Source organism: Coffea arabica, chromosome 3c, assembly GCF_036785885.1.
Source record: "Coffea arabica cultivar ET-39 chromosome 3c, Coffea Arabica ET-39 HiFi, whole genome shotgun sequence".
In the NCBI taxonomy this organism is placed as follows: Eukaryota; Viridiplantae; Streptophyta; class Magnoliopsida; order Gentianales; family Rubiaceae; genus Coffea; species Coffea arabica.
In genome coordinates this window covers 1,380,033-1,403,502 of record NC_092314.1, presented here as the reverse complement: position 1 = coordinate 1,403,502, position 23,470 = coordinate 1,380,033, and the positions used below count along the sequence as shown (strand labels likewise).

Below are 23,470 nucleotides of genomic sequence, written 5' to 3'. Positions count from 1 at the left end.
TTTTATTATAATTAAATTTTAATAAATAATCAAGTACTAAAATATCAACACATCACCAAATTATTATTCATTGTAATTTTACAATTGAAACTCATAAAAACAATCAAACAGAAGTTATTTGAATACAATCCAATATGATGAAATAAATATAACTAAAATAGTCAAGTTTTCACTTTTAGTACAAATGCAATCACTAATTCATTATTGTGTTTGTACTTTTTTTTTAGAAAAAAGTGTTATTCTATTAAGTGTAATTAGAAATTTAGTATAAATATATTAGTAAATTTAGTATAACTAATTAATAAATTCTATTAGTAGACATGTAGAATTATTCATATAATTGATTATATCAATTATATTACATAAACTAATATACATTATATAATATATCTAACTAATAATATCATTATCATAAGTTTATAACTAATTAGCTTACATGTTATATATAATTATATATATTTTTATATTTTTTTTTGTTTTGCGGGGGGCGGGGCGGGGGATGGGGCGGGGGTATACTCCCCCGCCCCCCGCCCCGTTTCTAAGCGGGGGGAAAAAATTCCCCCCCGCCCCCGCCCCACCCCCCACCCCAACCCCTGTCCCGAGAGCCCCCCGCGGGGCGGGCACCCGCGGGCACCCGCCCCCATTGCCATCCCTAGCTATTAAATTTGAAGACATCAAATCATAGCCTTGGTAGAAGGGTCCAACATCTGCCGGAAAAATAAGAAATAAAAGACCACACATACAAACAAACAGCTATAAACTTGCAAAACTATAATACTTGGAAAAAATTAAGATAAATAAGAAACAACATGCAACTAATGGTTGACATAATATCTACAAAAGCATACTATTCACTTGTAATAATTGTGTCATGTTCTTAATATTTTGCCTATTGCAAATGTCTTCTATTGGAATTCCAAATTCCTGATATAATTAAAGAGAGACAACCACAAATTAAAAATATCATTGACAAAATATATCTTCAATGTAGTTTTGTCATCTAAAGAGTAAAATATTAAAATAAAAGTTTAGAATGAATTACTTCACGAGGTTAGAAGTTATGGCAAGTTACTTTTGGAAGGAAAAAAGAAATGTTTTTTAACAAACCTGAAGATCATCATGTTCCAGTTTACATTGCTCGTGTTTTTATATCCCCCGTCCCAGTCATGCATATAGCTTTACTTTTCCTTCATCACCCACGAGGCAGAGGCAATATTGATAACTTAATCTAAATTTGGTTTACCAATCAACAAAATTATTATTTTCATAGTGGATATTTAATAAGCTAGCTGCTGCATTCTTGTTTTCAAGTCTACAATTTGACGAAGTACTCGTGTTTTTGTTCATATACCTGATGTGCGTTTGTCTAATGAGCACGCCGTGATCTTCAGGCTTTATCTCATCTTCGTTTAAAACAATGTTTCCCATGTGCAATGCCAATGCATCTTCCTGCAAACCCTTTTCGGTATGGAAAGGAAGTTCCTTGAAGAAACCCAACAAGGAAAAAGGAAAATAAAACTTGGGTTCCTCTGAGAAATCTTGAATTTTCCTGCTAGATTTTAGTCTGCAAAATTTGTGTGTGTGAATGGGGTAGAAAGATAGTCTAGTGCGGGAATGTTTGTGGGCGTTGGTGATGCATGTTAAATTGCGCAACGGATCATCAAGTTGTCTGCTTGAATGGTGAAGATGATGAAGAGAGGACAGAGGTTGTTTGGGTTTTAGGGTTTTTTAATTTGATAAATTGTGATTTTGGTTAAAGAGTTTTTATTTTACTTGATTTTGGTTAAAGAGATTAAGTTTTCTGTGCGGTTAATCGATTAATCAATTTAACATGGTTCAAGTTGGGTTGTTTGAAGGTTTGGTTTATTAAGGGACATTTGGCAAGATTATAAGGAGTGGGACAAGATGTGAGACAGGGTGTGGTACAGAAGATCCGTTGCGGTCGGCGACTCCACCTCAAGTGATCTTTCTTTAGAACATGACTGATGCGTACTTAATGTACTTTCCTTCTTGTTATTTATTTCAGAATTCCACAGACAGAAAGGGAAACCACCAATTTACATTTTGGTTCTCCGAAAAAAATAAAAAAAAAACAATATTTTTAGTTATATTCGATCCATTGACTAGCACTGCATATACTTTGCCGATTGATTTATGTGACAAGGGGTGGCAATGATATGTGGGCTTTTATTTTATTTCCCCCCCTTCATTTGCATAAACTTATTTTTATGCCAAAAGTTAAAAAAGGAGCAAGGCTGTGGTGATTAGAGGTATTTAAAAGACAAAGACGCACGAGAGAGGTAGCATCACAAATTTGAGACAACAAAGGCAACCAGCTTCCTTTGATTAGAACAATGAGCCCAACATCTTGAAATTTGAATTACAAAATGATAAATGCACTAAAATTATTGATTGTTAGGAGCATAACAGGAGCTCCATTATTCTGAAATCTTCATCAAAAAAAAAAAAATCCAAAAAGAAAATGAAAAAAACTATTACCCACCATAATCACACATAGCGAAGGAGCATCTATTTTGGCCTGAACATTCTTCAAAACAAGCACCACAATGTTGAGGATCATTTTGAATGTCTACACATTTTCCATCACAGCAAATGAGCCCAAATGCACAAGTACTCCCACATGCCCCGCAGTGGCGCGGGTCACTTCTTGTATCCTTGCAAAATTTTTGGAAACAGCAAGTGGTTCCCCCCCAAGGGTTCTTCTCAGGATCCAAGCACAAAGTTGGGTGATTTGCACAAGTGAAAACTCTGTGTCTTCCTCTCAAGAAATTATAATGTGTTGGTATATTTGCAGAATTAGCACTATCCCTTTCAGCTGCGGTCAATCCAGGGGAAGTCGATAGAAGAATTAAGACAAAAAGGGGCCGAAGATGAGTGAAGATGATAGCTTTACATGAGCGTTTTCCAGCAGCATCTATAGAAGGGAATGTTGGACTGGTAGTTATAAGCATGGGAAATCAGAAAATGAAGTTGACATTGGTCTTTTGTATTGATGAGGACGAAGGGTTCTTCTTGATCATCAGATGGCAGTGTGAAGAAGACTCGGTCATATTTATTGAATTGTCTACATTAGCAGGTAAGTTTAATTAGTCTGTCAAATCGGGGCAGTTTTATTAGGTCAGAGAGCTTAACGTAACATCTTTGAAATTGATCATAAGCATGCAACATGTACGTGAAGTAGATATGAATAGACTCATACAAGTTGTCTATATAATATGATAAAGATGATTTTCTATCCTTTGTTTCTTTTGTTTACAGGTCGAGAAGCATCTTTAACTACACAGTTTTTGACTTCTCAACAGTAGAAGGAAAAAAGAAAAAGATCATCAAAAGCGTGCTATCGCAATGTTCAACCTCTTCAAACAAAACAAATTTGACATGTTGAGGCCTTCATTTAGTGGCCATTGACAACTTACACATCATATGCTCATGGCCTCGTACTCGAATAAACAAAGCTATGTATAGTTCAGATTTAGTTATCAAGATTCACACATATTCGAATTGTCATTATCTACATATTGCAGCTGAGGCAGATCATCCAAAAGGCACCTCTAATAAGGGTTCTTCTAGGAGTAAAATGATAAGATATTTGATCGCAGTGACACTACTATTAATCTTAGCGTAAACAGTCCATTTCAGTCTCATTAAAAGCTGAGGTAAAGGTTATTCAACTATCACTCAAACTATAAGCTAGGTGAGTGTAAGCAAGCGAAAGCACAAGTAAGCTCCTTCATACATTTGATATTCAACAATGTAAATATAAATATTGTCAAGACTTTTTTTTTTTTCTAAATTTGTTGGGATTACTTTTCCAAGAAAGTTAAAGTACCAAAAGGCATATGGGGCAGAGGAAGTGGAAAACAACATGGATGATGAATTCATTTTTCACCTCAACCAATCCTATTGCTCAACTTTTTACAAAAGCAAGGGCAAGTGACATTTGCACTCCAAGAATAGCTACTGGCACTCCATTCTAGCATCTCATTACTTGACGAATGGTGGAGTGCCAGAGGATTATTTTGGAGTGCAAATATCATTTGCCAAAATAAATCACAAAAATGAAAATAAAATAATATAAGATAAAAAAAAAAAAAAAAAACTAAGCTGTCTCATTTTGGGCCGTGCGCCTAAATATGTGCAGTGCGTGATATCCAAGTCCTTAACGTCTTGATCAATTCGGGCCTCAACAGCTGAACTTGTTACATGGCAACCACTTAAGTTAAAGAGAACACCAAGTCTCTGGACTCGGAGACTCCGAAGTCCAATCACTTCTGATATGGCTTTGTAGAGTTAGGTGAGCCTGTGACCCATTTCATTCCAACGCACATATATATGTCTTCCGATATTTTATATTTTGTTTTTTCAAGAATTGGTAGAACCTTTATGTTGGATGTTTCTTTTCTAGTTATAGTAGTATTTGCTCACCAACATGTAGCTTCACATATCACTTAGAATAATCTTAACTATACTTTTCTTGCAATTATGCATAAAAATGAAAACATGGAAAAAGCAAAGACAAGGACAAGAGCAATAGAACTGACCATTTTCCAGTCATCCCTCATTTTTCTAGTGTCAGGTTTACTGGTAAATATGCTTACCGCTTATTGGTGCATTTTTAGTTACTTCCTTGGGTTCTCCATGATTAATATCATTAGACGATTTTGGTCGACAAATTATGAATTTGATGCATCTGAGTTTAGGTAACAGTCTTGTAGAAGCTAAATGAAGATGCTCGTCCTACTTTCCTTTCAATCTTTCATCTACACATGATTACATGTGATTTGATTTAATGTCCAGAAAATCAAGAATCTTAAAAAGGACGCAAATGTTTCTGTGCCCGTGACAGAATAGACCTTACCAGTGCAGTGACACTAGGGACCCCAATCCAAGAACTCAATAATGGAGTCATCCACTTGCTGAAATCTCATAGCTTTGCAATTTGCACTACCACTGTGGCAAAAGAGGTAATGGGATTGTGCAGTAAATTCTGGAATCACAGTCTGATTTTCACAAGTCATTCACAGAAGGCCTGAGAGAGTAAGCAAGCAGTGATACAGAAGCCTCTGCTAATGTATCTTGTAGGGTCTCTTTCGTGACAGCCTTGCGAGGGTTGTCATTATTGGCCTCCATCAAACCCAACAAAAGAAATTAAATTTGATCATCACACTTCCATGTTGATCACATGACCCGCTATGTCATCGGAATTATATCCCAGAATCTAGCTGTTTTTCAGGAATCGGGACCTTCTTTTTCTTCATCTCTTCTCTTTTAGTATGGAGTTTGGCTTGTGTTTTAGTGCTAAGCAAGTGTCAGATAGGTTATGCCAAATAATGTATATTTTGGCAAGGAATTTTGGTGGAAAAAAGCTACTCCAGTTGATAAAAGGGAAATGGTGCACGGTTCTGTTCTGACAGGTCAAGGAATCGATCTGTTCTGCATTTGGCTTCTTCTAGTCTTCATACGTGCTAAGGGTGAATCAAACTTTTTAGTGTCCGAGCTGTATTTTGTTTTATGTGATACCAGTCTCTGCATGGCAACCTACTCTACTACCACATCAACTCACGACCTTGTAGAAATTAAGAATTTCATTCTGTATAGAAAATGCCAGCAAATCATTTAACATGATGATCTTTCAAGAAAATAAACGACTGAGATAAATAAGCAAGCATGGTTAAAAATCTAAGCACGAAATATGCCCTTGTATCATTTTGAGAGAAATATTGCACCCCCTGTCACTGTTAGGTGATGAGAATTCAAGAAGATAGGGATGTACCTCTAGAAAAAGATGTTCCCCAAACTCCAGTACTCAGAGCTCCATCAGAAAGACTAGATTTTTTTTTTGCCCCTTGTAAGAATGCATAATTTCTTTCCTGAAACATCAATCAGATTTCCTATTCTGCTACTAACCACAATTATCTTTTTCACAACTGGAAAGCGAAGACCATAAGGTGTCGGGTTGTTTCCCCTTTCTTTGTTTGTCTGACAATAATAGGTGTCTCTGTTGGTGAGCACGCGTGAATTGAATGTGAGTAAGCTTGTCTAGAAGATGTAGAAAAGGGTTAAACATCATGGTGGAGCACTAATCCACCATGACTAATCAATTTGCCCAAAAGAAAACAAAGATGCACTGAATTTAATATAAAAAGGACCATACATGGGAAAGGAGTCAAGTACATACATCAACTTCCGAAAAGGCACTACACATTCTGCTTAGCAGGAATAGTTTTCAGATAAGTGTATCATTCATTTGAAGATTTTTCCTACTCATTCTTCACCAACTATCAACTGTAACATTCTTAAAAAAAAAGGGAACCTGTTGTTAATATGGCTTGGATAATGATCTTCAGTGACTAAGAAAGTGCAGCCAAAACATAAATTTGTTTCACTCGATTACTTTCCCTCCTTCGACAGCCCCAACGGCCATATCTCTGTCTTACTGCTAATACTCAGTAAGAGAGGGACCACAGAAGTTTGGGAGTTTTAGCAAACAATCACGAGCAGATGTTGCAGACCTCTAATGCTCTGCAACGTTTACATACATATCCCCCTCTTATCTGCCTCTTTTTCTTCTTCCTTTTGTTCTTGATGAGGCTAAATTGTTGCAGAACTCAATGGCTTCCATCTCTGGTTCTGCTGCTTCATCCTTTTCCAAAGATAACACTATGAGATTAGACATTGAGTCTGTGAGTGCACTTGCCACTACAATCAATCAGCACATAAATGCATTGCTTGCAAATAATAAGGCATGGATGTCTTTGAAATTCAAATGCACTTCCAAGCTTAAAATTCGGAAGCAACCAACTTTTGAATTCTCAGAGTATTCGATAGTATCAAATCTGTATTGGGGTATTGAGGCTATTGATGCGGCAACTCAAGCAAAAGGGGAAGAAGAGAGAACCTCGAGGCTGCAGAATTCAGAGAAAATGCTTCAAGTTCCTGCTTCACTCCATGAGCAAGGATTTACATCTGGAATTCCCAATGAATATTTGATCTGTTGCTCCTACTTTTACCTATCAGTTGTCCGGAAGCTCCAAAGAGATGATTGGCAGGCTGCATTACACTTTCTTCAAGCTCTTCTTGTTTCCCCTAGGCTTGTCCGTGATGAATTCGCGCCAGAGCTTTGCCAAAGTATCATGCATATGTACATCAGGCATAAAAGGCAGGAACGACCTGGGAGTAGGTTATCAAAATCAGCCACTGTCATAGATCTTGATGAGGATCAGGCCAATGAAATTATGGGATGGATGGCTAAGGAATATAAAGCCTGGTTGTTATATTACCAGATCATGTCTAATGGTGAGCATGATACAAAGCACCTTGCAAGCATAGGCAATGCTGTCCCAGACGACAAATCAAAGTACATAATGTGAGAGTTTTTCTTGACGCTCATTTCGTCTCAACTGGTTGGCACTTACATGCTTTATGGCAAAGTGATTGCTAAATTAGACTTTGAACTAGTAAAATAGAATTTACATACTTATGCATCTTGTCTTTTACTATTATAAATTTTTTTAACAATTCTTTCTCTGAGAAATGCTCAATACTCTTGAACTAGCCATATCTCGTTATTAATTAATGACTATGAACAGGGAACCAGTTTTCAGAAGTGCCAATGGGAAAAGCCAAGGGAGCAATCTTAGGGTAAGACTTTGCCTATGTTTTATCTTGGGAGCAATTAAGTATAGAATTGAATTCTTTCAGAAACTTGAAGATTAACTATTTCCATATGCGCATGCAGACCATCTATCGATGTATGTAAATCAAGTTGCATATCCAGAAACGACACAGAAAAAAAAAAGGGCTCAGAAAACATAAAGGATACATTCCTTCAACTTGTTTATAATGTTTAACCTAGAGGAAAAACGAGTCTGTTAGGTCCACCTTGATTATACAGAATACATTACCAATAATGGGATCTGATAATCAAGATTTCAGGGTCCTAAATGATGCAATAGCTATTCCACATTTGACACAGGGCTGTTACGCAGAAACCATGAGAAGCTCGAGTATGAAATGCTTAAAAGATATCCTAACTGAATCACAGTCTGATACCCCAATTTCCATGGAGTCATGCAACAGCAGTTCAACAGAAGAAACGTTTACTGAGGTAATACCTTCCTAGAAAGATGAGTATTTGAACGAGGAGTTCTTCTATAAATAGATCACACAATTTCTTCTTCTTCTTCTTGAATCAGGGAAACCAGAGAGGCTCGGCATTCTCACTGAAAATCAGAAAGAAAAATGCAGACGACCAGCAAGCTGAAGTTGATGACCAGTTTGGTGCATCGTCAAAATATTAAAATTCTTTTTTAGTGACTGATCTTTCAAAAGATATTAATGTGATAGACTAATATGATTTATTTAACTGAATATAGGAACTTGCAAGCTTCTTGCTACAAGCAGCATGCAGAAATTACAGCGTGTACGCCCCAGCATTCTACACATCTAATGCGTAGAGATGGCCGAGGATTGGCTGTTCTCAATCTCCTTTCTAGAACATTAACCAGCTCATTCAGTGATATAGATGTATCAGCTACAAGACCGAAAGACAATAATTCACAAGTCCCTGTACATGGAAAAAGAAAAAAGGATGCTGCTCAAGGCAAATTGGAGTTACAAGATTGGCGACAATCTAGTTTTAAAGAGTTGGCAACTCCTCCAAGGGGTCATCAGTTCCACCAACTGCATCGTACAAGAAGTTTAGTTTCTGATACGGGAATGAAAAGCACAACTTTTGGTGATACTTTACATCAACTTCAAAAATATCCTGAAGAAACATCTCATATCGAGCAGGCCCAAATACTAGAAAGGCTAATTTCAAAGCTTTGCTTCTCCGAAACACTGGGAAATCTTGAGGAAGATTATACAGTTGAAATTTCAACGGTATACAAATTGTTGAACAATAGAAGAGGTTTGAAGTATTCCCTACTGAAGGACATAATTTTGGATCAACTGCTAATGGCTATTTCAACCTCCAAAAAGGAGCAGGTGATCAGAGCTTCAGTGACTATACTGTCAACAATAGTTTCAGGGAACAAAACAATTATTGAAGACATCAAGCGCAAGGGGTTGCAGTTGTATGATTTGGCAACTGCTCTTAGAAGAAATGTGCATGAGGCATCTATCTTAATCTATTTGATAAATCCTCCACCTGAAGAAATCAAGACATTAGGAATTTTACCTTGTTTAGTGGAGGTCGTCTGCACTTCTAACAGCTACAAGGATGCTATAACATCAATTCGGCTGACACCTCGGGCAGCATCACTGATGATTATTGAAATACTTGTGACTGCATTTGACTATACAACAAATAACATGCACCTGTCCACTATCAGCTCACCTAGAGTACTTTCTGGGCTCCTTGATGTCCCAGGAAACAATAACCTTGAAGAGTTCATCTCTTTGGCTGCTATCCTTGTAAGATGCATGCGTTATGATGCACACTGCAGAAAGTTCATATGCGAGTTCGCTCCAATTACTGAACTTTTCTCTCTCCTACGAAGCAATCAGAAACGAGCAACATCAACAGCCCTGGAATTTTTTCATGAACTGCTTCGCATGCCAAGGTATTATAATGCTGCTTTAAGTGTTTTGAGTGTAATGCCATTAGCTAAAAGCAAAGAGCTGAAAAAATAAGAGAGAGAGAGAGCGAGAGAGATGGGGTAAATTTTATCAAACTTTCTCAGATGCATCAGCATTCTTTCAGCGATTCAATGTGTCAATAGACTAGACCCATTATTCAACTTAAATAACCTATTCAACTAACAATGTGGACTCAAGGTGGAGCTTCACTAAAAAATAGCAAAAACCCTCCTTGCATTAACAGGAACAAGTAATTTCCAAAAACAAGTTAACTGGACCCTATGTTGTAAGTAGATCATGATCCTAGTTGTGGCAGTCTAATGAGACACTTCTGTATCAGGTCATCAGCAATTAAATTGCTGCAAGAGATAAGAAAAGAAGGAAGCATCAACAGCATGAGTGCATTGCTACTTCTCATCCAGAATTCTCAACCTGAGCATAGACTCTTAGCAGCAAGTTTGTTACTCCAATTAGACTTGCTGGTAACGTAAATTTGTTTAAGTTCTCCATAAACAAAAATTAATATCCACATATGTTACTTAAGACGATTTAAGGATTTTCCATATTTCAGGAAGAAGCATCTAGCAAGCTCATGTACCGAGAAGAAGCCATGAAGGAACTTCTTGAATCACTGATATCTGAGGAGAACTCTGCAAAACAAGCATTATCAGCATTCATCCTATCAAATATAGGTGGAACTTATTCTTGGACTGGAGAACCATACACAGTGGCGTGGTTGGCAAAAAGGGCTGGTTTAACCTCACTACATCACAAGAACATGATAAAGAATTATGACTTCTCAGATGAAAGTTTGCAGGTAAATTGTCATCATATTGTCAGCTTGGAACGGTAAAAGGAAACAAGGTGCAATTATCTGAAAAAATAACCCATGAGCAACTGTAACAACTTATGTGGAACTATAGGATGCTGGCATAGACGCATGGTGCAGCAAACTTGCAAGACGCATTATGAAGTTTGGCGCTCCTGTCTTCCATGATCTGGTGAAGGGACTTGACAGTAAGTCAAAGAGGATTTCTCGAGACTGTCTCACAGCTATTGCATGGATTGGATGTGAAGTTGCAAAAAGTTCTGATGAGTTGCGATCCAGTGCATGTGAGATCTTGTTGAACAAAATCGAGCAATATGTGCATCCTGGATTTGAACTCGAGGAAAGACTATTGGCATGTCTATGCATCTACAACTATACTTTGGGTAGAGGTAAAGTCCCCATAGCATGATAGGGCATCATATAGATTGAACAAAAATAAGAATGTGATAGACTAAAAACAGGAGGAAAATATTCCAGCTTCTGAGGCTGTCATATCTTGTCAAAAAGGCTTCACGAGGGATTACACTGTCAATGGTTGGAAAGTTTGGCTTCTGAATTCGTAGGGGTGTCTTAGTGTATATGTGCAAACATAACTGACTAAACGATATTATGGTGAGCAGTTACCTGTTGCAAGAACAAGGATAACTACTTAATTTACATCTAAGCATTGATTAGCAAAGAACTTAAAATACTTTATTACGGTTAGAACATATTGAAAGACACAATGATGTTCACAGCAACCAAATAAAAGGCCAGATACTCTGTGAGCCCTTGAGGAGACTGGTTCCAAAGCAGTGAGCTGATGAAGAAACTATTATGTGCAATGTTTTCCATTACACTGTCAGACCAGTTTTTTAGCTAGATTATGGGAGAGCAAGCTAGAATCTGTCACATATTTATTTGTTGAACGACCATAAGAATCATGTTCTTCCACTTTAAGGCTATAATCACCTACAATCACCTTGAGTAAGGACCCCATTTTAATCAACTAGATTCTGGGAGAACAAACTAGGATCTGTCACATATTTATTTGTTGAACGACCATACGAATCATGTTCTTCCACTTTAAACCTATAATCACCTACAATCACCTTGAGTAAGGACACCGTTTTAATCAACTCATTAATTAACCTCACAGTATTGTTTAAGCAGGGATGAAGAAGCTGATACACTTTTCAGAAGGAGTGCGAGAATCACTGAGACGCCTTGCAAATGTCACCTGGATGGCAGAGGAATTACTAAGAGTAGCTGACTATTTCCAACCTAATAAGTGGGTAAGGTCTGCAATTACATCCACAGTTTTCTTATCATTGAGTCCAGGATGTGCATTTTTGTGTTGATGTAATCATCCATGAAGCATCACTTTTTTGTATACTTTCCACCCCCTTTCTTTAGCTTGGTGGATCAACAGATTCCAGCTTTGCAGGCAAGTCCTACAAAAAGAATTTTACTTCTTTAAATAAAAGGAGCAAATAGATTAAGAACAAAATATGCCTTGTTTTACTCTTAAGTCTAGCACTTGGCATTTGGATCTACAAAGTAGAATTACAGCATAAAGTCCATAGCAACTCAACAACACTTCTAACACACATTAGAATTTGTTTAATGAATCGCAATAAACTTGCAATGTCACTAGTAGCTTAATTTAGTTGCACCTAATATTCCCCAAAATGTCAAGAAACTGGTGATAGACATCTTGTATGTTCCCGTACTGAGGTAACATTCAAGTCCTCTCATCTTCCTCAAAGAATATAGCTACAAAATCTCATAACTTTAAGTACGATAATTTTTTAAGAAGGAAGCCAAGTGAAAGGATGCAGGTGTTTGAAACAACATACCATTGTGGATGAAACGATGAATGCCAACGAATGCAGCTGACAAAGAGGTATCCAGCAACCAAGTTTCGATGGAATAGACATCAACACGAAATTTAGGATAAACGTCAAGCATGATCCATCACATTCAAATTCACAAGGAAAAAGAAAAAATCACGATATCTGGTACATGTGCAAATGTGTTTTTCTATGTTTTCAAGTACTAACCTCTGATACATTGGCATCATGCAGCGAATATCTTGTGTTCATACTCAAACTTTGGAGGTTGGTCATGGTCGTAATGGAGCTGTAACTGCTCTCATATACTACAGGGGACAGCTTTGCAGTGGATATGCAGATGGTTCAATTAAGGTTAGTTCTGTCTCTGTTTTTCACACTTCTTAATCACGAAACTAAATTAGTGCCAAAAGCATGTCATTCCCCACCAAGTTAGTTTTTGGGCAAGCATTTCCCTTTTATCTTCTCTTTATGTTGTTGAACTTGGCCAAAAGCATGGGAGAATCTTCTAATAGCCCATCATGGAGTTTCAACAATATATTTGACTCCCTCGATCTCAAGAAGCATAACATGGAATTTGATGCAGAAAATCATCATAACCTGCAGTTTGATATCATAGGTATGGGACATTAAGGGACAGACTGCAACATTAGTACAGGACATGAAAAATCACAATAAGGCAGTAACATGCTTTGCTCTTCTTGAACAAGGGAATTGCCTGCTGAGCGGATCTGCAGACAAATCAATAAAGGTAGGAAAACCATCATTTCTCTTATCAGTTGTGCTGATGGCAGAAAAATGACAAGCATCTTCATAAGAAGCGTTGCTTTTTTTTCCCTCATGCAGATTTGGCAAATGGTCCAAAGAAATCTTGAATGCATAGAAATAATAGCAACCAAGGAATCAATTCAAAGTATTGATACTTTTGGGCAATTAATTTTCACAATTAGCCGAGGTCATAAAATGAAGGTAATGATTATGATGAGCGAACTTATAATTTGGTCATGAACATTATTCTGAATGAGTGTACGAACTAATTACCTTTAACATTATCCTATCTACTAGGTTTTTGATGCCTCAAGAAATGCAAAAGACATTTTCAAGAATAAAAGTGTAAAGGCCATGACGGTTGTACAAGGGAAGGTATACGCGGGGTGTGTAGATTCAAGCATACAGGTTAGTTTGAGGCTTCAATGAACACACAGCTGGTTCCCAATATAATACACGCAGTAATATACACCTTGATTCAGGAATTGGCCATAACAAACTGCAGAGAACAAGAGATTAGAGCACCAGCAAAGAAGTGGCTGATGCAGAATAAGCCAGTCAACACCCTAGCTGTTTACAAGGACTGGCTATATGGTGGAAGTGTAGTAGTTGAAGGTTCTACAATAAAGGTATACTATTTGTTAACATCTAATCTATTAAAACACTTCAGTAATAGGACAAACGTGCAGGATTGGAGACGAAACATTAAGCCCCAAGTATCAGTGATGTCTGAGAAAGGTGCAAATGTGCTCGCTATGGAAGTAGTAGAGGATTTCATATACTTGAATACCGCTGCATCAAGAAGCAGTCTTCAGGTAAACAACAATATCTAGTTCATAAATTGACTGGTTCATGTCAAAATCAGATTAATTATAGGGCTTAATGCCTTGAAATAAGGTAAGTCGAGCAAGACGACTATCACATGTAGATAACTGCTAGGCAAATATGGAATGTCAATGCTCCACTGTAGAGTAGGAATGAACAAGATCTTCATATGTTCTTGAACAAAAAAGATTAAACACATTTTCCCTGGACAAAATCATTTGGTGCCCTCATCTTACCTGTATTTCATATGTGTCCAGATCTGGTTGAGAGGAACACTACACAAAGTTGGAAGATTATCAGCTGGCAGCAAAATAACGAGCCTACTTTCCGCCAATGACATGATTCTTTGTGGTACTGAGACAGGACTCATCAAGGTTAGTTAAATTCAGCAGAAATTACAATTCGGTTTAATTCTGTAACAATTAATCCTCGTACTCGTGTAATATTGTCATTGTACAGGGCTGGATTCCACTGTAACAGAAGACGGACATGACCCCAGATATGGGTAGACTCAAATGCTTAGAATCAGTTTGAGCCATTTTCCCCATGTAAAAAGTTTATATATAAATATATATATATATATATATATATATATATATATAAAGCAAAGAATGTAACTAGAAAACAAGAACATCATACGATAAAATCACTGTATATCATCCAAAATTGTGTACGCCTGGCATGAAAATTAGTGGAAAATCTGATATTTGTTTGCATAATTCAATTGGGGCACAACATCTTGCACGAAGTTAGTCCTAACCGCTCCCTGCATGTCAAATGACTTGAAAGTTTTACCATCATGTACAAACAACTTCGCGTGGTTTTACCGGGATCAAGTGTTCTTAGTACGTGGATAATATAGCAAGTTTTGGCATTTGCTGCATGGAGCAACGTTCCAAACATCCGTCCTGTACAAACTTTTTCAGTAACTGGGAAAAGTTCTGTTTTCATAGCACAGCTGTAGCAAGTGGAACTGAAGCTTTAGTGACATATAAAATGAAATGGTAGAATCAAAAGTAGGATAGTCCTGAGTCGTTATCTACAATTCCCTTTCAAGGTTAAGATAAGACAATTGTATGAGCAGAACTGCACCAAAATGAACGGAAATGTGATACTGCCAGAAAACGAAGCTAAAATCATAGGTGCAGTATGCTTAATGGTACCACTGGGATTTGCCGTCCCTTTTGAGTTTTTCAGTTTTTTAAGTTTTAACAAAACGTAAGCGATTAAGCCAAAAACCCAAGAAAAAACCAAGATAACTACTGCAAATAGAAATATTCCATTCACTTTTCCTCTTCTTCAGGTTCTCAATAAGGGGGCCAGAAGCTATGAGCATCCAGGCTGAATAATCAAACATATCACAAGAAAACAAAAGCTCCGTGTGTTTTCCCCGAAAAGACATCCTATTAAGGAACTAAGACTATCTCGTATTAGATTAAATGATATTCCAAGTGGATGTAATAACATTCAACGAATCACAGATTCAATCCTTTTGAGGATGTCCTTCATAATTAAGAAACTTGGCAACACGTTCAGCTTTTGCTCCAGATTTGTGGTCAAAATATTCAACACCAGCAGCCCCAACTAATGCAGCAAGTGTCAGCGCTTGCGCATGCAACCTGATTCACGAAAAGAAAAGTCAAAATACCAGAACCCAAAAAAAATAATAATAATGGAAAAAATATAGGCACTGGAATATTAACCAAAACAACCTACCACAATCCTAATTTCTCACAGCAGGAATTCAAAAAAATTACTTAGACATAATAATTTTCAGATCTAGACCATAGGCGACTAGAAATCAGCTAGAGAGAATATTTTGAAACATTCATTAATCTGACTACTTCATATGTGGAGAGCCTGAAATAGACATGTGAGTGGAAAAGCCACCAAGAGCTTGTGTAAAGCTTCAGAAGAAGAGCCATGCTGCTCCCACAGCCCCTACCATGTACTCTAAAAAATACATTAGATAAAACCGAGGATTCTGCAGAATCCAAGGGACGGTAACATTTTGTTAATTCAGCAAACCTGATCTCCAAACAGGAAAGTCTTATCAGGGGCTAGTAGGCCAGTATCATAGTAGTCAATAGATAATTTAGTCAGCCTACCATAACAGTGAATCACCAAGCATGCGAAGTATCCAGCACTAGACAAGCCTGGAAACGAAAATCACTGATTTTGTGAGTGCTACATTTACATCAATTAGTGTGCCCAGGCACTTAGAATTATCATTCTTGCTTTCCTTATTTCTGCCAAAAAATTTTGAGGACCTCATAAAGTCTAATTTTTAATCTCCCATCACACTACTTAAACCGAAAGCCACTCTACAAGAAGTTTGATTTGCTCACTATACCAGCAGTTAATGCTTCTGATGTGGTTATCACATTAATTCCTACAACTATTAATATCTAAATCCAGGTGGCTGCGCAATATCAAAACTAAGTTTGATCAGGGTAAAACATGAGAGTTAAGCATAACTCACTTCATTATTGCCCATTGAACGATAAAGAGGTCACTGGTGGAATCGTATCATTTCACACTACGACAAGATCATTCAGGATTTGGGATCCGTTAGCCTAAACACAACAAACTCAATGGTATCAAAAAAAATGCACGTTCACTGTTTCATTTACTTCAATGAAACATACAAGAAGAACTGCATATAAAAACCTTCATCTCTACGTTTCTCCTCCTCAAACATACAAGAAGAGAGGGCTTTAAGCAACCTCAGTAGGTACTTGAGGCCGAACCAAGAAAAGAACTGCAGGCGAAAAGGTAAATTTGGGATCGGTCATTTTTGATTTCAAATTTCCTCACCCAATTCCTACCTCCCAACCCCACTTTTCTATGGAGCAACAAATCACGTCTAAGAACTAAAACACATACAAACGTACTTTTCCAATAACATAACATTTAAAATGTAATAAAAATTTAATCTTTATCAAGTGTAACAAATTACAGCTGATTCAAGAATCGTTCCTATATCACACTCCTGAACAACTTACATTTATCTCTGAGGAAGCAAAAGGGCAAAAATATACAAACCTGGCGTGAATAATCTTAACGCTGGTTTTCATGTTGGGTTGAGACCAATTGTAGGCAATCGAACCCGCTATTCCACTCAGCCATAAACACCCTTCGTATTAAAGCAAGAAGAAAACAACTGAGCCCATCAAATATAATATCACAAAAACAAACAGCAATAAAGGAAAAAAGAGTAAACTTTACCAACAGTACGAAGCTTGTGCTCGGCAATCCATTCACGGACAGAATCGAAGGCGTTCTTATTTTCCGTCATCTTTTCGTCTTTTTTTTTTAACTTTTTTTTTTTTCCCTATTGCTTTTCTGAAGCACTTTTTCGTTCCTTTGGGTCAAAGAGGAAATGGAAGTAAAAGTTTGGGGAACGCGTGTTTTTGTGTTGGGTTGGCAAGGTCCACGCAGTTTCTCGATTGATTGTTAGCCTTGCACGTGTCTTTCGGCATTGTAACGTTTGGGCTCGTTTGCCGACTACGATGAATGCAGGCCCAACCCATTTTTATTCGGTTTTGGACCAGACATTTCAGCCCAACTTTATCTTGGGGAGCGGAGAGGGGATTGGATTTGGAGCGTTACGTGCGGAATGAGCCACAGGCGTGGCTGGATTCTCATCCTGGTCATGAATGCAATATTTGCATTTTGCAATCATTGCGTTGGAGCCGCAAATTAGCCGGTTTCGTCTTCAGGATGCCTTGTGTTACAGCTGAAAGTGATCAAGAGTCAAGACCACCAGGTGAATGTTTTTCTTTTCCAGTGGACTGCATGGTGTGCGGTTTCTCCTAATCAAGTTCCAATGACATCAAATGTTGTACTAGTAATATGTTTTGCAGTTTCACCAATATAGCCATCAGATTCGACTAGACTTCCCTAAAATTAACTGGTACTAGCTATTTTTGGCTAATGTATCTTTTACCATGGTGAGTTGTTCTAAATCTACTGCTCAACTTGTTATTAGTATTGACTAAATCATCTGGACCAGATGACCTGAATTTCTGCCGAAATTTAATCACTTGAATTTTGGTTGCTCAGTGCTTCCGGATACACCATTACACATCCTGCAGTACTTAGTAGGGTTGTAATCGAATCGATCTGCTCGTGAGCAGCTTAATCAAAAACTCGACTCAAATTCGGATTGATCGAGTTCAAGTAATCCGAGTTCAACCCCAGTTCGAGTAGCTCGACAAGCCCTAACGAATCGAGTTCGAGTATTCAGTAGTAAAACTCAAAAGCTCATCGAATCTTATCGAAATTTTTAATTTTAATTTTTTAATATATTATTTTTATAAAATTATCCTTATGCTTACAAGGATGGTTGAATTTACAAAATGTCTTAGGTTGTATAAAAATTTTTGAAGAGTGATAATGTCATTCGCTCAAAATTTGTTAAAAAAATGAAATTTCCAAATTTTCGTGAATCCAACTCGATAAGGTGAACCAGATCCCATGGGAGTCAAGTTCCAGTTCTATGAATAATGTATCAAATTCCAATAACGCTACTCGCTTGAGCTCGAGCTCAAACTCGAGTATCATTCCTGCAAGTTGAGTCGAACTCGAGTATGGCGATATTCGAGTTCAACTCGACTCAATTACATCCTACAACTGTTTAGACAATAAACTTTACAATCTTAAAAGCAGGATACACCACCATTCAGCTTGACTACTACAAACAAATTAGCAGGCGTTCTAGGCTGCTATTGATGTGAAAGTGCCAAAAAAACAGCTATCATCCTCCTCCACAAAAGAAAACGTGTAATATCAAGCTTGTAAATTGATTCTGCTACAATGCACACGTGTTTGAGACGATCTTTTTCTGTCTGAAAAATCAGAAATTAATGAATTTCTTGGTGTTATATTATATATCCTCTTGGAGAATTACACTAGTATTAGCCTCTTATGACCCCCCCCCCCCTTTCGTAGCAATACTGTTCAGTCTAGCACCAATCATAGAAAAATAAGATGTTATTAAGCGTAAAAGAATCTCAATTAGAAAATCCTTAAATACTAATCCGCATTCCACCCCATCTAAGCTAAAAAAGAAAAAAAAAAAAAAGAGGAGGAAAATTAACTACATTCTAACTAATGATTCAGGTAATTGCTTTGAAGGGTATCCGTATATATACATAGGCTTTTCCATTGTTGCTCCAAATTTCGGCAATGAAGGCACTAAGTATATTTTCTGGTTGCCAGAATTAATGAAGGTGGTCCAACCCCATAATGTAATGTGATGAAGATGTTTACCATTGCTTAAAGGAAATGTAATTAAAGTCAAAAGCAGGTGGCATTTAATTAAGAAAGCAAAGCAGACCATAAATCAAGATGAAAAGCGTTAAGCAGAGCCGAAAACCAGAGAACCATTGGTCACGCGCGGCGGGACAGCGATCTTACGGCGAAATTTCATGCAAAAGTCTACACCTCGCCACTCTTCAAACCGCCATCTCCGAACTCCTCTTGGTTTGAGTCTTTCTCACTTAAAGATCCCTCACCACTCTCCTCCTTTCTTTCATCTCTCTCTTTCTTTTCTCTCTTTCTCAGAAAAAAAAAAAAAACACACACACACACACACACTCATTTCTTGTGCCATATTAAGACCACCAAATGCACAAATCATCACATTTTTGAGATCAAGAGAGAATAACTCTTAAATGGTGGAAGGAGACGGAAAAAAATATATGGGTTCATCCGGGAAAAGCCAGGCTATTAGGCCTAGAAAAAGGCTATCTTTTGTAACGTATCCGATTCAATATGTGCTGGAGGAGCAGAGGTTGGTATGCCTTTTGATCGGGATTGGCATTGCATCTCTCATTTTCACTGCCGTTCCTGCTTTGACATCATCATCATCATCATCTACCCCGAATCACCATGGATGGATTCCAGATTCTTTAATGGAGTCAACTCATCATGTCCCTCGAAGAATTGCTCTTGAGCTGAGCGATTATGACCGTGATCAATCGTCCAATGGAGGTAATCAAATTACTTGAATTGTATCTCTGAATTTTGGCATAAGTGATTCTTTATGGTAATTTAGTTATGAATATTTATACTCTGTTGCAAGTATAGAGATGTGGCACTAGTGATGAAAGGAAAACATCAGAAACAAGTATTGGCGACATGAAGAACATTTTAATGCGTATTGAAAAATACTACTCTGTACATTCGTTTCACCTCCTGCTTTTCATGCATGTTAGACTAGAATTTCTTTTTGCGTTTTGTGTTTTCTTTTTTTTTTTTATATATAAAAAAACATATTATTTTCAATCTAGAAAAATTCTATAATCACTCTAGAAATCGAGTTTGATAGCAGAGTATTATTATCAATCGGGTTCGATGATGTTGTTGGGACTAAATTGTTAGTATATATGATGCAGTTGCAAGGTTACCGGTGGGGTTGAAGAACAAAAGGCTGAGAGTTTTGGTAACGGGCGGGGCGGGGTTCGTAGGGAGTCACCTTGTGGACCGTCTGATGGAGCGCGGGGATAGTGTGATCGTGGTTGATAATTTCTTCACCGGTCGGAAAGACAATTTAGTGCACCATTTCTCCAACCCAAGGTTCGAGCTGATTCGGCATGATGTGGTCGAGCCGATCATGTTGGAAGTGGACCAGATCTACCATCTCGCCTGCCCGGCCTCACCCGTCCATTACAAGTACAACCCCGTTAAGACCATCATATCCTTTTCTTGCACCTAACTTCCAAAGATTAGTTGTTTGTACCAGTACTAGCTTTCTTTCTCTTTCTCTTTTTCGAGTTACTATATCAATTATTAGTGTCACTTTCTAAATTTACGTTTCATGTCTTGTCAAAATAGTTGAATGGCTTTTTGTCACCATCCCTTTTGTCAAAATGCACGTGTGTGAGCATGATTTTAATGCTGGCTTTTGGAAGAATCCTTTAACTTTGATGGATAGAGATCACAAGACAAATGTAATGGGGACATTGAACATGCTTGGATTGGCGAAGAGGATTAATGCTAGATTTTTGCTAACGAGCACCAGTGAGGTGTATGGTGACCCTTTGGAGCATCCACAAGTCGAGACTTATTGGGGAAATGTCAACCCAATTGGTGAGTCACTTTTCTTTTCTTGTTTTCTTTTGATGATTACTTTTCACCACCTACTACGGGCTCTAGGAACTTCCATGTCCACTTCCATCTGTCAAACTTCTCAACTTGTGACCGAGTGTTTGGCTTTGATTGCCTTGGAGTACTTTCTTCAATTATATTATATAATAATCAAAATCTAAAGGATTGGAGTGGTTAATTAAATAGGATTGCGTGTGAGAAAATTGAGTGGTCTATTCTCTTTGTTGGTAGATGACATTTTTATTTGTTTCAACAATGATGATTAAGCAAGTGAAGTTACACCTTAGTTTGGTTAACACCTTAGTTTGGTTTGCTTCTTCATTCAGGCGTTCGCAGTTGTTATGATGAGGGAAAGCGTACAGCTGAGACCTTGACTATGGATTATCACAGGGGCCTAAATATTGAGGTACTCAAATCATGGAGCGACCTTTAATTAATTAACCATTGATAGTGATGGAGCTAATTATTCTTTTTAAAAAAAAAAAAAAAAACCTTTTTCCTAGGTGAGAATTGCTAGGATCTTTAACACTTATGGACCACGTATGTGCATCGATGATGGGCGTGTGGTTAGCAATTTTGTTGCTCAGGTTTGCTTCCAATTAGTATATAGTTGTGTTCTTTCGCTTTGGAGATGCAATGGTCCAAAATGTAACGCTACTTTGCATTGCAGGCTTTAAGAAAGGAGCCATTGACTGTTTATGGGGATGGGAAGCAAACTAGGAGTTTCCAATACGTTTCTGATCTGGTAAAGGGTCTATGGCCTCTCTGCCTGCGCGTAAATTGAGCATTTCTTCTTCTATGTTTTGATGGATGCCATTTGTCTTTTAGAATTTGCTTCAACCTTGTCATTTCTCAGTCAATCTTGCGCTAGTTATTTCATTTGAGCATGATATGGATTCCAGGATATAGCAAAAGGGTTTGGCCCGTTGGTTTCTTTTACATTTTTATTTTTTGGGAGCTCCTTGCCAGAATTTGTTCCTAGTAAATTTCATCCAGTTTATTGAATGCGGGCCTGAAGAAAGAACTCGTACCATGTTGCATGATGTTGCAGGTTGAAGGTTTGATGAGGTTGATGGAAGGAGACCACGTAGGACCTTTCAATCTTGGAAACCCTGGTGAATTCACCATGCTTGAACTTGCCAAGGTAATAATAAATTCACGCATACCAAGAATATATTTGAAAGAGGAAATGAGGAGGGGAGGGGAAAAAAAATGCTTATTGAGCCTTCAAATTGCATTGATACAGGTGGTGCAAGACACAATTGATCCAAATGCAAAGATAGAGTTCAGAGAAAACACTGCAGATGATCCTCACAAGAGAAAGCCGGATATTTCAAAGGCCAAGAAACTCCTTGGATGGGAACCGAAAGTGTCCCTTCGCGAGGGACTTCCTCTCATGGTCTCTGACTTCCGGAGACGCATTTTTGGTGACGAAAAAGACGCCCAAGGCAGTCAAAAGCTTGCAGAATAGCTTCTAACACGAGGTTATCGCCGCCTTGGATATATAGGTGAAAGTTGCTAGGAGAAACCATGGAAACAAATTAAATAGAGTAAAAATAAGGGAAGAATATGAGATAGAACAAAAGGTCATAGCTTGATTCTATTATTTCCTTCAAGAATAATGGTGTCCTAGATAAGGAAGCTAAGAAAAGTTTTACATTAGTGCTAGTGGTAACAATTCCATTTGTATCTGTATACAATCCAATTGCTACCTTTAGTTAATCTAATGCTTGTTTGACATTCACGATCTTGGATTGTCATTTTTTCCACAAAAACATTTTTATGTTTTTTTTAACATATTTTTCAATCATCATTTTATCTTATATATATCAAATTATTATAATATTTTTTTTTTCATAAAAACTCCAGAAATAAGCAAGTCAAATGGGCTCTTAGCCTATTAGCATATACATTCCAATTTGTGACAGGCAAATTTTAAAAATGTATGTTGAAGATACAGAAAGTTTAGCAACCACATCTTTTGAGGTATAGCATGCGTCCAATCTTCAAAAAGAAATAGTACTCTCTTATTGGGGAGGAACGTAGCTGATTGAAGAATTGAGACCTCCAAATTTCGCCCTTTAATGGATCTCTCCTCCTTTTGTGTGCAATATTATGTTTCCATTTTGGTCTATTTGAAAATAAAAGCATAAAGAATATGAAATTTGTCAATATCAACTATAGAAAGAAGAACTTGGATTACGACCAAAGTTTTTCACGATTTGTGAGTGATTGGAAGTTGAAAATCTTACATCAGTAGATTTTGAAGATTAATAATGGTTTGTAGATAAAGACCGGACAAATAAGAATTGCATCTCCTCTTTCACAAAGGAGGGGAAAAAAAGAGAAGCAAATAAAAAATAGAAATAAAAATAAATGACTCCATCATGTTATGTTATGAAACAGATAAAATCACCGCAAGCAATTTTTTTTCAAATAATTGAGAACATTATTCATGTCAATCACCAACATCTTTGTAGAATCATTAGAATAATTTTTT

At 37.3% G+C, this 23,470-nt stretch overlaps 3 protein-coding genes and 2 long non-coding RNA genes across 9 annotated transcripts; 2 read left to right on the top strand and 3 right to left on the bottom strand.

Annotated features, from left to right (window-relative positions):
- Positions 1-2,597: 2,597 nt before the first annotated feature.
- Positions 2,598-6,011, bottom strand: LOC140037489 (uncharacterized). The gene is made up of 2 exons (XR_011841376.1): positions 5,795-6,011; positions 2,598-5,611 (listed from the first exon to the last, which is right to left on the bottom strand). It is a non-coding gene; the product is annotated as an uncharacterized lncRNA (long non-coding RNA).
- Positions 6,012-6,595: 584 nt separating this feature from the next.
- Positions 6,596-14,209, bottom strand: LOC140037488 (uncharacterized). Its single transcript, XR_011841375.1, has 5 exons — positions 14,094-14,209; positions 12,475-12,864; positions 12,271-12,306; positions 8,136-11,865; positions 6,596-7,191 (listed from the first exon to the last, which is right to left on the bottom strand). It is a non-coding gene; the product is annotated as an uncharacterized lncRNA (long non-coding RNA).
- LOC113733943 (putative E3 ubiquitin-protein ligase LIN-1) lies at positions 6,633-14,576 on the top strand. 5 transcript variants are annotated; one of them, XM_027260194.2, is made up of 17 exons: positions 6,633-7,387; positions 7,611-7,662; positions 7,997-8,128; positions 8,217-8,296; positions 8,397-9,587; positions 9,944-10,085; positions 10,175-10,420; positions 10,527-10,821; positions 11,585-11,706; positions 12,499-12,618; positions 12,884-13,015; positions 13,111-13,233; positions 13,330-13,440; positions 13,515-13,661; positions 13,722-13,847; positions 14,115-14,231; positions 14,317-14,576. In XM_027260194.2, the coding sequence occupies exons 1-17, from the start codon at positions 6,633-6,635 to the stop codon at positions 14,332-14,334; spliced, it is 3,909 nt and encodes a 1,302-aa protein (XP_027115995.1). In that variant the 3' UTR covers positions 14,335-14,576. The 5 variants fall into 5 exon arrangements, 3 of the variants coding, with proteins under 3 accessions (XP_027115995.1, XP_027115997.1, XP_027115999.1); XR_011841373.1 differs by lacking the exon at positions 14,317-14,576 and having other exon boundaries at positions 13,709-13,847; positions 14,115-14,148; XM_027260196.2 differs by lacking the exons at positions 14,115-14,231; positions 14,317-14,576 and having other exon boundaries at positions 13,703-13,840.
- Positions 14,577-15,117: 541 nt separating this feature from the next.
- Positions 15,118-17,253, bottom strand: LOC113733986 (uncharacterized). Its single transcript, XM_027260245.2, has 3 exons — positions 17,086-17,253; positions 16,903-16,993; positions 15,118-15,476 (listed from the first exon to the last, which is right to left on the bottom strand). Exons 1-3 carry the CDS (start codon positions 17,153-17,155, stop codon positions 15,341-15,343), a joined length of 297 nt encoding a protein of 98 aa, XP_027116046.1. The 5' UTR covers positions 17,156-17,253; the 3' UTR covers positions 15,118-15,340.
- Positions 17,254-19,228: 1,975 nt separating this feature from the next.
- On the top strand, positions 19,229-22,710 carry LOC113734231 (UDP-glucuronic acid decarboxylase 2). The gene is made up of 8 exons (XM_027260642.2): positions 19,229-19,854; positions 20,259-20,557; positions 20,805-20,952; positions 21,297-21,376; positions 21,474-21,557; positions 21,641-21,715; positions 22,022-22,114; positions 22,217-22,710. The coding sequence occupies exons 1-8, from the start codon at positions 19,536-19,538 to the stop codon at positions 22,439-22,441; spliced, it is 1,323 nt and encodes a 440-aa protein (XP_027116443.1). The 5' UTR covers positions 19,229-19,535; the 3' UTR covers positions 22,442-22,710.
- The last annotated feature ends 760 nt before the right edge of the window (positions 22,711-23,470 follow it).